Raw genomic sequence first — 14449 nt, forward strand, 5'->3', positions numbered from 1 at the left:
TTGTTTGTCCTTGTCATCTCCGAGTCTATTTTGTTAATTTTTCTCTCCTCTCTATCTCTCTCTGGTATTCACGTTTGAATTCCCTCATATGATTTTAGATAGACTTCTGATGATATGTCTTCATAATTCAGATAATTATTTCCCACCTGCAATATTAATGAACAACGAATGTATAGATAGTGCTAGGCAGAGTGATTATAGCTGTAGCCTCTGTTATTAACATGTACTTGTAGTTTTATAATTGACAACATAATTGCTGCAAATATGAGTCCCATGAGAGGATGTTGCTCCTGCTGTGCTCTTTCTCTGAACTCATCAGGGTTTCCATGGCAACCCTCCAGACCACACACCCAGGTTACTGTACTTTGATGCCCAAATCTCTACAATCATATAGTCCAAGCATTAGCATGTTTGCCAAAGTCAGTTTGTTCCTCTATTTGGCTGTTTTCAGTTTGTTTATTTGTTTTCCATCAAAATTTTGCCATATCATTTGGCAATGCACATTTTCTTGTTTGGAATCACTTGTTTGTTGTAATTGTTGTTTAAACAATTTTTCGAGAGTGTATTTTCGTACTATAAATAGCACTGTGTTTTGCACTTGCTACAGGCAGACCATGACAAGCGTGTTTGATGCGTAACAGTGTTGGAATGTGTTATCGTCATCCCAGAGAGAATTTGATCTTGGCTGCTGCTGATTTATGTTGACAACAGACAAGTTTGTGCTATGTGGCTTTCATTAGAGCTGTGAGAGTTGCTGAAAGCATACATGTACAGTGTTTATGAGAATCATACAGTTTCCAATAAGGCTACAGTTGTCTACAAGATTATTCATATCCCTAAATTCCTCTTTAATTATGCCAATTTCTCATAAAACAATATATTTGTAGTGGCAATCAATTTGATACTTTACATTGTCAGAATCATTACATTTCCAATTTAATCTCATTAGCTTAACAAAAGAAATGCAAGAATATTTATTTTCAAGGCTTTCCAGACTCTATCCCAACTCAGTAATTTTAAAGACATCGATATTGACCACAAGCCATTTGCTTGTAACAACAGCCTTCAATGCACTAGATTTTACCATGGCGCCACAGTAGTTGGCTCCATGATTGTACCATGTTCTCATTTAGAATTCTCACGTTCCTAGCAAATAATCAAATAATTAAAGTTCCTGTTTACCTTTGGGAGCAGTGATTTAAAAAATGTTCAAGATGTGACATTTGATGCATATGTGTAGGTCTGTTGCATCACAAAACATCCTGCCATATAAAATTTTAGCAATAAAGCCTTAAAATATTAAAGGAAATATCAATATATTTCTCAATAACTGTAGACGGTTTAGTCTGGAAACATTTCTATTATAAGTATTGTTCACATTTTGTGTATGTTGAATACTTAACATTGATTATATGGATTCAAATTTTCACAGTGGTTGTTTCTATCCCTAACTCACATTTTAGAACTATTTTAAAGCATTAATGCTGAGTTTTTATTTCATCTGCAAATAGTAAATCATTGTGCCTTTAAGCACAGCCAGAAAGAAGGAAATCTCAGTGTTTCTATTGTTATGCAAATGAACCTAAACCCAAAATTACTTTAAAGGCATAATTTACCATTTGCAGATGAAACAAAAATCCAGCATTAGTGCTTCAAAATAGGTTTAAAATGTGAGTTAGGGATAGAAACAACCAATGTAAAAATTTGAACCAGTATAATGGACGTTAAGTATTGTTAAATATACACAATGTGAACAATAGTTATTGAATAAAAATGTTTCCTGACTAAACTGTCTACAGTTATGGTTTAATGAAAAAAATAATGATATCTCCTTATATCTTAGGCTTTATTGCAAAACTTTTGTGGATGTTTTGTGATACAACTGGCCTACATATACATGTATGCATCAAAAGTGATATCTTGAACATTTTCAAAATCACTGCTCCCAAAGGTAAACAGGACCTTTAATTGGTAGATGACAACTAGGTATATCAAAGTCACAGTGAAGTATCATCATCTTATTATTCACTTTTAATTGGAAAAAAAAATACTGAAAATGTTCAAGGGTAGGAATAATTTTGCTGTTTACTGTATTCCAGATTTGAGATCTCTCATATGAGGATGTTTTGGCTATGAAGGGATTAGGTGCCCACCTCATCTATAACCTCAAAATGATACTTTTTGTTTATAGTATTTTTTAGTTTGCAGCAAGATATTTTCACATGTTTCAGCTCTCCTACACCATTATTACAAGTATTTAACAACCGTAAAATAATGAAATTGTTGTCTTAAAATTGCTGGATATGTAAAGAAATCTGCCAAGAAGAGACAAAGAAATTGATTATTTCTTTGTTTCCCTGTCTGTCATAGTGAGTTAAAAGAGAGAGAGAGAGAGAAGAAGAAGAAGAAGAAGAATGAGTAGGGAAGACCCCTACATATTGTGCATTATTCCAGAGCAGTTAAAGTAGGCCCGCATAAAGAATCGCCCTCTGTCGGACAACTCGGGGCAGGCACCAGACACGGAGCGAGTCGATCTGGAAACGGCTGTGAATGTGACGTCACCGTATCGAGCCTGCACGCGCACGCTGCAGCTAGCTAGCTGCATGCATATGATATGCATTGCTAGACTGTAGATCTCTGTTTTTCTGCTCGCGATCGCCTCATCGTCAGGAAACTTGGAAGTTTAGTAAAATCAAATCTGTCACTGTAACGTTCTGATTTAGAACTACGGGATTATCAAAGTAATATAACATTTCCGTGGAAATTCAAGCTTTTTGATATCAGTAAGTCATTATTTTACCTGTGTACAATCGTCTGCGATATTTCGTTTGTGGGAACATTGTACCTATTCACCTGGATGATGTTTTCTGTTTATATGAAATGCAATCAATGAAGATCACAAGAAAATGAATCTTTGATATTTCTTTTGTGTGATTTTATTTCATTTCTGTGTAAGCCTTTGCTTACACACGGCCATCTCTATTCCGCTATTCAAATATTGTTATCGGCCCTTTTGCGCCAACAGAAAATATGTACTGACATACTGTAGCAAAACGAACTAGAAAGGTTCTACACATGTCAATTTACTGATGAAATCTCACACGAAGTACTGCAAAAACTGTTATTTAGTAAAATTGCAATATGGAGCTGAAATAAACATGTTAAACAATATTCATTAATTTTTTTAAGGAATCTCTTCTAAAGCTTTTTATTTAGATCAAATTTGTGGGGAATATCCCAGATATGCAAAATGAAATTGGCATCATTGTCCGAACGTGCAGCCCATAAAAAACTGTGTGTAAAAAAAAGTAACGTTGCACTAACTATGCATTGATGATGAGCGATAGTTAATGGTTCGACATCACAGTTCAAACTATCTAACGAAGATGAGGACTGAGTGATTTTTAAAATCTAAATCCAAAAAATAGTCAACGGCAATCACGGTTTACGCCTAGTTAGAAGAAAACGGCACTCAGTACATATAGACTCTAGACTAGAACTAGGACTAGGACTAGTGAGCAGTCGAGGACCGAGAAGATTCTACTCGCCGCTCCGTCGACAGCTGTACGTGCACAGCGCTAATAATAGGCACAGCGTAAACGTTTCGTATGCAATACATACCCCGAATGGCCCTAGCCCTGCTGCCAGAACTTGAAGAAAGTCCAGACGAAAGTCCAGACTCCAAGGTCTAGCGTTGCCGCTAGAGGCCCTTGTGCTGCAGGCCCTGTTGTTTCTGTGCTGAATTTTGCAGGTAAGGTATCTGCTTTATGGATTTTCAATGTTTTTGTGGTCGAGATAAATCTCATGGTGGTCGTATTAACACCAAGGTCGTTTTAACATTCAAACAAATAGTTACGGGGAAAAAAATCAGTATCATTAATTTGTCTCATGCATTTTTGTGTGAATTTCTTACATATTTCCTTGTACATGTTGACCTTTTGTTTACTATATTATTATTATTTTTTTTTTTTTGGGGGGGGTGGGGTATTATGGTTTAAATTTCTTACAATACTGTACTATTTCTTTTGGCTATGCAATTAAGGCCTGTATGCGTACGTTAAAAAATCAAGGGGTATTAATTGGTAAATCCAAATCAAAAATGCATTTTGAGGCCAGATATCTTGATTCAACAACAAAACTACCTTTGCTAATTTCCCCATTTTGGCATAGTCTAAAAAGTTAGGCCCTAGCTCAGACAAAGTCATGCTAATTGAATTGCTAACAGCTAGGCCCTTGCTCTCATTCCAAACTCAAAATCTCACAATCGAACTTCTTGAATCTTGTTCAAGTTCTATTGAACTGAAACTGAAAGGTCTCTATACTCTGATACTTTCCCAAATTCATGTTGATGGCCTGTGGCTGGGCTAATACATACTCACATTTCACATTATTCAATTTGATATGAAATCTGCTACAAATGGTGCTAAAACTTGCCAATTTTGAACATTAGCTGGGTCAAGTCTACTGCGGAGATCGACTTCACCCGCGCCTTCGTCGCCATCTCTCTCCCGCTCCACTACCCGGCCAGCCACGGCGGGATTGCGAGGAAGAGGCTCGTTTTGATACGGTACAGGCTGGCGTTCAACTGCACCTGCACTGCCTGATGATCCTTCGACGTCACTTTCATCTTCGTCGTACTCGCCTATCTCCCCATGGTCGTTATCGTAAGAGTCCGAATCATCAAACGAATCCTCCGAATCTGGATCACATTCCAAAATGAGGTCCTCGATATCCAAGTCAGAGGTACCTTCTGCCATTTTCAACAAGAAAGTCTAGTCGGCTTCGCATCCTACACGTATTAGCTTGGCTTTGTATACAGCTAGCAATACGCTAGCTAGCGCTAGCTCGCGCTCGCTCTCTCGCATAAGATCGAGGCCTCATCACGGTGACGTCATCTCCCCGCTGAGAGTACAAACGAGCTGTTCTCTGGCTTTATTAAAACTAGTTATTCGTTTTATTAAGAAGGGCCTATCATTGGTAAGCGTTTCTAGGTGAATTTGAAACGTGGTTAGGTGGAATCTATGGTACTTCCTCGTTATAATGAGGTATATATGACCCTGGTTTATGCATAATTTAGATTTCTATGCGTGCCTACTTTAAGGCCACCATACACTGACAGTTCGCAGTTTTAGCCAATTTCAGCCAATCACGAACCGATCATATGGATATAAGAAAAGCAGTAATGTGTGATGAACCTGTGGATTGCTGATATTTGTGAACAGTAGGTACTGTATAACCAGAAATTTTTGGCATGCATGAAACTTTTGTGAATTTCGTGAGGAGCCAAGATTTGCAATTTTAAGTGAAATGCACAAAAAAGGTTTTTCTACACAGTGCACTGAATGCCAGTGGCAATTCACAAAAGTTTCATGCCTCAAATGTTTCTGGTTTTACAGTATCCTAAGATGTCTCAAACTAGGAATTTTGGCCCGAGCGTGGCGCTGCTATCGTTCATAAACTCTTTGATCGGCACCAAGGCCAGGCCCGGAGCCTGGCCCATGCCTGGCGCTAGCTTCGGCAGCGCCAAAATAGCCTGCTCCTGGCACGGGCCACCTTAACCCGACCGATTCATAAACTAAAAATTTTACGACTTAGCTCAGGCCTGGCCCCAGCCAGAGGAGTTACTGATTCAAGCAGTATGGGTGACCCTAAAGGGGTATGGGTGACAGTGATATAATGTGTCCTGAGAAATGTCATTCCAGTGCATCAAATGACTTGGTATGCCAAAGTAAAGGTAATGTAAGTTGTTGTACAGTATTTTGATTCATCATACTGTAAACATCATGCAATGTACACATTGTATGTATATCACGCTTGTGTGTATGCAACTTCTGGGTGTGGAAGCTAGAGTGTACTTGCCGTGCTACATACTGCTCTGGTTCAAAACAGAACTGATCAAAAATTATTAGTTCCTTCCGCATATCAGTTGTACCCTTGGAAAGGTATCAATATCCTTTTATCTACCAAACAAAACAAACAAATAATGCCATGGGTTTTGTAAAGCAGTGATACATGTACATAAAAACAGAGAAGTACTTTCATTTCTAAAAGCAAAGCTATCAGAATAGAGTTCAACACCAGTTAAGTGTCAATGGAGTAGTTTACATAGTGGTTTATAGCTCAATAGTAACCCACTTAAGACTAGTTTCAAATATGTCTGGTAGGTGTCTATGGAAAAAGTGTGTTATTATACAAATATTGACTGCTCATGAGGATGATGGTGGAAATTATCATTCCCGAGGTGCTTTTCATACCGACCCTTCTATCACCCCAAGGCGTTAGCCGAGGGGTGATGGAAGGGTCGGTATGAAAAGCACCGAGGGAGTGATAATTTCCACCACCATCCGAATACAGAGCAGTTAATATTTGTTTTATATACCTCATCGTTTAAGACTTAACCAAGATCTAGGGCTAGGCAAATACGAAGTAAATTCTAACTGTTAAGCCTAAACGTTAGCCCTAAAATCAGGCCACAGCCTGCGCTTGCTTGCATGGTTTTCGTGCATTTCGTACACTACCCAGTACGCACGGTACATTGTACTCACTCACACGGCCTTCGGCGAGCTCCTGCATAAAATATTGGCAGAAGATTACAGTATACATCCAGTTTCCCGTCGCTCGTGTTTTAATTCGATATTTCCAACATGCTGAGATTTGTCTCTGCTTCAGGATCCTAAGAAATTCTAATTGCAAAGTGTACGATCTTTGATCCAGCTCACTTCAAATCACGGAAGGTTGAGCGCTCGATCACCATGCCAAGTTGAAACATGCCTGCTGTGTGCTAGTGCGATGATTTTGCATGTGTTTATACGATGCGCGTAGTGAACGCATATAACGTCCTTGGGTGGAGGGGTTGCGGACACCGCGCGCGAAGTCTAGTGTACTTGTTATGTGTACAAAAGTCGCGGAGGGTTTACGAATTCTATCACGAGGGTTTTGCCTTTCTATCACGAGGGGTTTGCCTTTCTATCACGAGGGTTTTGCCTTTCTATCACTTACATGAAAACCCTAAGGCAAGATAGACGGGACTACACCTTGTCACGTGATATACTTTTGACCAATCAGTGATACGAATCTCACTTATGAGGTATATAAAACAAAATCATCTTTCTATAATATCCTCAATGGGTTGATATTCTCTGCAGAAAATATTTTGATAGGTCAGTCAGATTTTCAAAGTTATATTTAGTATCAGATCTACATTGTATTTACATGGAGTTATAGCATTAACAAATTTTGTTTTGATGCTTAGCCTTGTGCAGCCATTTATCCTATTTATTTCGTAGGCAGCAATTTCTCTGCACATTCTAGAATGATAGCAGACTCTGTGCTGATGCGGCTTGTCGTACCATGTACAATATCATGTGATGATTGCAATTCTGTGTGGCTGTGCATGCTGTTTTGGAGTGCTAGAGGGTACATAGCTGTGTGAAACAGCCATGTAATCTAATGAAAATGTCATTATGTCCCCCCACGCCCTTTGCTGAAGAGAGTCAGAATTCCAGACAGGCGTTGGTGTGATGATAAACTTACAAATTTGATAGCAGGGAGGAGAGTTACGTGATATCAAATTCATGTGTAGCAGTCTCAAAATACAGCATTATCATAATGTGTTCTTAAAGCTGGTCCAAAACAGGACACATACAAAATCTGTAAGGCCTTTAAAGTAGGCAATGAGCTGTTAAAGGTAAAATGCAAACCTCACAGGGGACTACACTTACAAAAGAAAATCTTTAAAAAAGGAATAAAATTGTGAAAGGAACCGAGTAAATTGCTCTGCAAGCGTTGTTTGCATTTAGGAAACATTGAAGAGTGAAGACAGAATAGATATTAATAATTTTCCTGAAAATTATCACAATGGCTGTAAGATCTTCTTAAAGAAGAAATTCATTCCAGAATTTTGTCTTTTTCATATAAAAGAGAGAAAAAGAATTCCTTGCAGAATAATGCGAAAATGATCAAATTCGGATAAGAAAAAAAGGAAGTTATGACATTCTGACATTTCAAAATTTTTCAAAATGTTAACTCTGAAATATTTGGTATGGAAATAAGGCTTTTACATATACCTGTATTAGCTGAAAAATAACAATTTTTCTACATTTCATATATGGCACATGAAAAATTGTGAGGGCATGACATCAACTTGTTCATTTTAATATTATTCATAAGGACTAGTTCAATGTTTTGTGAAAGAATGTGAAAATTCAAACTGCCATATCTTCTTTTTTCTTGCCCAATTTTTGTCATTTTGGGAATGTTCTGTGGAGACATTTTTCCTCTGTCATTGAGAGTTTATTTATTTTTGGGATGGATTTCTTCTTTACATGTAAGTCTGTCTTGACAAATCATACATTGTGCACATGGGTATGTGTGCACTGTTCGGTCATTATATTGATGACCTACTGTAAAACATGATATATTCGCGGCATGAATTTTTCGCGAATTGGAGCCGACAGCCTTTTTCGTGGCATGAAATTTTCGCGAAGTGCCACTGGCGTTCAATGCATTATAGTGTAAACATGGACTTTCGCGTGCATTTTAATTTCGCGAATCTTGGCGCTCCCGAAATTCGCAAAATTAAAGTGCACACGAAAATTTCTTGTTTTACAGTATTATTTCCTCAAGGAGATTCATGAATAAATTCTGTACTTTTTTTCTTTTTATATGATGAGGTTCTAAAAGGATACCAGTGGAACATTGATTGTTAGTTGACAATCTCCCAGAACTTCTTTCTTTCTAACATGACATATCACATAGCATTCAAAGAGCTCTCCAATTTTCTTCTTCAAGTGTACTGTATTTCTTCAACATATTGTGGGTGATTCTCCTCATATTTTCATATGGCTATATCAGCTCACATCAACACAATACACTTTGTTTTGAATTCATTTTGCATTTTCAGTCCATTAGTCTACAGATCATATTTTGTCATTATTGTTTTTTTTCTATGTAATTGTATTGCTCCTACAATGTACTTTATACCTGGGACTGCTCCTCTGATGTCAATGTACCCTGTGATGTAGCTTTAACGGGTTGGGCGATTAGGAAAAATGATGCAGGTACCGAATCATTTCTGTTGAGTTCTGTTCGGAGGCCGCCAAGATGGTTGATGTGTCATTACCGTGCATCTCATCATGGAGAGGAATATTTGATGCTCTGTCTTTTTCGAGGCTCGACCGGTTCGCCCATTCTCTTTCGACTGGGGGGATTTCAGCAGTCAGCACACACATTGAATGAGGCTGGGGCACAACTGTTGAGCTCGAAATCAGTACAGCGTGTGCATGAATACAGGAGTCCATTTACATTGTAGATGTGCTGCAAATTTTCTCCTGTGTTTACAATCTTGAGGTATGCTTTCTGAGTGAAAAGACTTATTGTTGTGTGTTTGATTTGCACTTGTACCCAGAAGAGACTGAAATCATTTTTTTATATTCATCATGCAGTTATGGTCGTTCATTCTTGTGCATAATTTGATGACGATGATGCTCATGTACAATGTACACAGTACATGAGTTCATAGAGAGCACAGACGTCATATCCCAGCTGTATCAAGAAGTAGTCTTTGCCTGTGACAATACAACCACTTTTTTCCCCAAACCAACCTTTGTTGTAGGCTGGTATGTAGTCAGAATGTCTGAGTGCACTGACTGTTTTGCTAGTGTGTTTTCAGACTGTCTGAGTACTGTGGCCACTTTGCATTTTTTTCATTACTACTCTTATTATTATTATTTCTGTCAGTCCCATATAACAGAATGAGGATTTTTCATGGCCAGGTGTGTAAATTATATGGATGCAGTCAGTTCAAATGTTTTCCTGATGCCAGATTTGAAGCGTAAGCTTGAAATGAGAATCTTCATAATGTGTCAAGTGCATTTGTTACATTGCAGAATTTAGGCTGTTAAGTGTTATGTATTCACAGATTATATTCAACATACATAGTATATTGGCAATCATATCTTGCTTGTATGCAGTTGTCTGCACCTTTTAGCATATACGCATGTCAAAGATAGTCATCTTTGCAGTGTGACTACAGAGACTCCAACTCTCCCGTTTTCGACGGGAGATCTCCCGCCGAAATCCCATTTTTGCAAAATCTCCCATTCTCCCGCTTGAGAGTTAATTTCTCCCACCCGGGCTCTGAGTCTCCCGCTTGAAATGATTTCTTACTTAATATCATTGTATGTTGAAAAAATAAGCCTTAGATAGCACGAGATAGCATCTAGAACCCTAGAGCAAGGAACTTCGCACATATCAAATTGGAGTCTCCCGTTTGCTAGGGGTTTCAGTCGGGAGAATCTCCCGATCAGAAGGTGCTTAGGGTTGGAGTCTCTGTGACTACAGTATGTATACCATCTGCTATTCACTCTACAAATTTATATATTATTATTGTACATTGACAGTTGACAGTTGACAGGTCCCTGAGAGATTTTGTTTGCCAAAGACCTGAGCACAAAAAGATGGACGTGGTGGCACCACGACACCCTAATTCCTTGTGTAATCAGTTACACCCAGTGACAATCAATACATATCCACCAATGATCATGACACGTCTCTTCAAGGATGAAAATTGTATCCACACAATCAGTGCTCACACCTTGCCCAAGATTTCAACACCATTTTGTATTGAACGCTCAGATGAGTACATCATGCCCCTGTTGTTTGTAACCAGTCGAAGGCAAGCTGATGTCTGTCCCATTCTAGAGTGTTTTGATATTGATTTCAGTTTCATTTTCATGATTGTGTTAACCCTAGATGGGTGCCACAGGCATTATTGTCTTTAATTTCTTTTGAATGGTTTGCATTGCCAGCATAACTTAAATGAGTAGAGAGAACATTTTTGCTCAACTATCTGTCATTCAAGTCCTGACAATGTCTTGGCTTCACGGATTGGAAAAGTCTGAGTAGCAGCCCTGCTTTATAAAATAACATGGCTGTTCAAGGGTTTCAAGTCAAATGAGCTCTCTATTGAGCTCAAATTTAACAGCACACAAGGCAGACATATCACAACAGTCACGTCACATTCACTGGCAGAAATGAGAATTTAGTTATAAAGGCAGCCATACTAATTCACAGAAATAGCAGTTTAAATAGCTTAGTTGAGATGTAAGAATTTTTCACATTGGTACCATCACAATGCTGTCAAAGTGTAAATTAAGCACTTGTTACTAGAGTACCATATCATGTGAGAGTTTTGCACACAGACCAAGTTGGTTAGAAACATGAGCAGTTTATTACTGAAGTAGCAGTGAGCTTCTCATTATTCATAAAGTGTATTGTAGTGACATTTTCATATTTGGCTTCCCATACTTGGGTGCATAACTTGATCAGAAGTGCATTTGCCATTGTTTTATGTATTACTGCCTGCATCATACGTCAAACACACACAGCCAAAGACTCAATGAGTTTCAGACTGTTGCGGGTTTGCCAAAAATTCTCGGTTGCCATGGCAGCGGTTGATCTAATTCTGGAGGCATTAGAAGGAGTTCCCTTCCACAACCGGAGTACTTGGCAACTTTACAAGGATAAGCCATGGATACTCGCATTTCTCAATTCTAAACTTGTACTACGTGTGGACATGACTGCTGTGTTCAAATTTCAGGTATCACCCTTGTAATTCCAAGGACTGCCTTCAAATAGCCTGTTATATGATTTTGGATGGGATGGGGGGGGGGGGGGAGGTGGTTTGTAAGCAAAGGCCTCTTTCTCCCTTAAGGATTACTCAAGAGGTTATACTTTGATGAGCTTGACTGATGTAAAACTGACCTGCATGCTTCCTGTAGTCAACCATAATGCACAAAACAAAAACAAAATCATGCCAAAGCATTAGACTTTCAAGAACAGACATTTATATATATAGGAGAAACTGAATTGTAATTTGAGAAGAACAAGCGATTTGCTGCACTTCACTCTTTATTTGGACTAGCAAAGACTCTTTCACCATAAACGGAATTAGCTACTTGTATGATGATTTATTACTGATAAATGAATAAATAGATCATATAATAAAATTCTTGGTTTTTCATTCAGTTTTCATCTCTCAAATCATACCTAAAATTGCATTGCATATGATGTCCTTCATTATGTTGGTACAAAATGAAAACAAATAAGTGTGTATCTTTCTTTTTAAATTGTTTGCAAAATACAGATGGTTCACTATTATCACCTAACTGTATCTTTTTCTTTGTTGTTGTCATTAACAGGAAATTGAGCTGGTGGAAGAGCCCGAATGCATAGATGTATTTCCTGCATTCTTGAAGTTCCTGTATTCCTGCCACATCGTCTTGACGATTGAGAACACACTACCCATCTTGATGCTGGCTGACAAGTACAATGTTGGCGACCTGCGCCGTGTGTGTGTGGACTTTGCCACAGTCAGCATCATCCCCAAGTTGCCTCTGAAGGATGTCTTCCACATCTGGTACCAGTATGCCACCAAGTGCTACCACCAAGCCCTCATCACCTCCTGCATCAAGGCGCTGTCTCCCAAAGCAGATGACATCATGAGCAAGCCGGACTGGAGCGCCGAGTGGCTGGCCCTGGACCAAGATCAGCTGGTCCAGTTCCTGAAGAGTTCACACCTCACCGTCAGGAATGAACTCTTTGTCTTCAAGGCTGTCATCAAGTGGTTAGAGTCCCAGAAGCACCCAGAGAGGTCTCAGAAGATGGAGGCCCTCCTCAAGGAGATGCTCCCCCACATACGCTTTCCGATGATGACCCCCGAGCAGCTAGTGCAACTGGAGAGTCTAAAGGTTGTCAGTCAGTTTCAGTCCTTATTTGCAACGCCGTTGCTGCAGGCGTACAAATATCATGCTCTCTCGTTAGAAACACATGGCAGCAGTACAGACTTCTCAGCCACAAGCTATCTCTTGAGGAACTACACTGACTTGAGATGGGACAAAAGAATTGTTCTCTCTGGATATTCCCAGTTCAACAAACTCCAGGAGGTGATGCCGCGGTTTTCGACTCGATCCTCATCCTATCCCCACTCCAGCTGGGACTGGGAACTTAAGATCTACCCCAAGGGGTCAACTTCAAACAACGATGACTTCCGCATGATCCTCTATTCAAACGTGGTCCTGGACCTACCGAGGCCAATCGAGTATATGGTCCAGGTTGTGAATGACTCACGAGTGCTTGCCGTGACAACGGGCAAGAAGAACTTCACGAAGTCACGCTATCACTCAGACACAGACATTGACAAGAAGGTGCCTCTGAGTGAACTGTCGTCAAATCCTGAGTATGTTGTGAACGATGAGTTAGTAGTGCAAGTGTTTCTGAAACCTCTCCAGTGAATTGTAGACTGATTGCCTCGAAGCCTAAATCTTTCTGCTTGTGTTCATGTTACAGGGTAGAACGTGTTAGTAATGTGAAGTGTTCACACTTAACACAAAGCTCAAACCATTGAGAACGATTCTGAGCAATGATTAAAAAAAAGAGCATTCTAGAAAGTCAGCTAAATTATTGAACATTCTTGAGACAATCCAACTAGAAGAACACACTAGTGACCAAATATGTAACCATCAATAACTGTGTGGTTTTAGTGGATGCTAGCTAGAGAAGAATTGATTTGACAGTGTTTGAGAAGGCATTGATTTACTGAAAGGAGAGAGAAAAGTTAGTAAAGCCTGAACATTCTCCTCTCCATATTGGACAATTTTTTATGTTGCAGCAGGAGCTTTTGTGGTTTTATTATAAAGTCGGGAATTACTGTGCTGAGATTGTAGCAATATCATCAAACAATGAAGGGGAAACCCACAGTGCAGATCACATCCTTTGAATAGGACACAAAGCCTATGATAACAAAGCAAAACAAAGTAAGATTGAGCAAATTGTGTGTTGTGACATGTTCAAGTGATCTTATGATGCGAGTATCTACAATAGATAGTAACAATACTACTATACATGTGTATGAGAGCTGGTACCTGTTTCTTTCAATTGTGCAATGTACAATCTGAATGTTTGTTAGTCCAGTATGATACACTGTACCTTATTTATTATTCGTAGTTGCTTAGTTAGGATATTAATTTATTTATTGAGTAAATAGTGAGTGTGGGCAGTCTAATATCTCCATACTGAGCACTTATTTGTCACAAGCTGTTGGAAACACTTGAATATTTTCAACCAGTTACTGGTTGATGACTATGTTCTGAGTGATGCCACTCAAACAGAGCAGGGGTCAACTGATTTGTGATGTGTGATAGTGTAACGATACACAGAATTAAGAGTGAGTTTTCATTTTTGACCAAATTATTCCGTTTTGTAGTGCCATGTCATGCCAGGGTCACAGGTGAGATCTGTGGAATGCAAGATTGTGTGAATGGATGATTTTGTCCAGGAATGATCATTTTGCAAACCAAAAGGATGGCTATTTTCAGCAATCATAGTTGATTTCAGTGAAAGCAGTATATCAACAGCACCACAGTGTTGACAAATTATGAAATATAGTTCA

General features: G+C 38.9%; 1 protein-coding gene across 2 annotated transcripts in view; it reads left to right on the plus strand.

Annotated features, from left to right (window-relative positions):
• The window catches only part of LOC139737598 (BTB/POZ domain-containing protein 17-like), a 45764-nt gene extending 32104 nt beyond the window's left edge, over window positions 1–13660 (plus strand). For both annotated transcript variants that reach the window (XM_071648279.1, XM_071648278.1), the window contains exon 3: window positions 12201–13660. In XM_071648279.1, the coding sequence (XP_071504380.1) occupies window positions 12201–13292 (1092 nt within the window). In that variant the 3' untranslated portion in view covers window positions 13293–13660. The remainder of the gene's footprint in view (window positions 1–12200) is intronic.
• Window positions 13661–14449: the final 789 nt, after the last annotated feature.

This window comes from Diadema antillarum, unplaced genomic scaffold, assembly GCF_040938485.1.
Source record: "Diadema antillarum isolate AM-2024a unplaced genomic scaffold, OU_Dant_1.0 seq00000696_RagTag, whole genome shotgun sequence".
NCBI classification, from domain to species: domain Eukaryota; kingdom Metazoa; phylum Echinodermata; class Echinoidea; order Diadematoida; family Diadematidae; genus Diadema; species Diadema antillarum.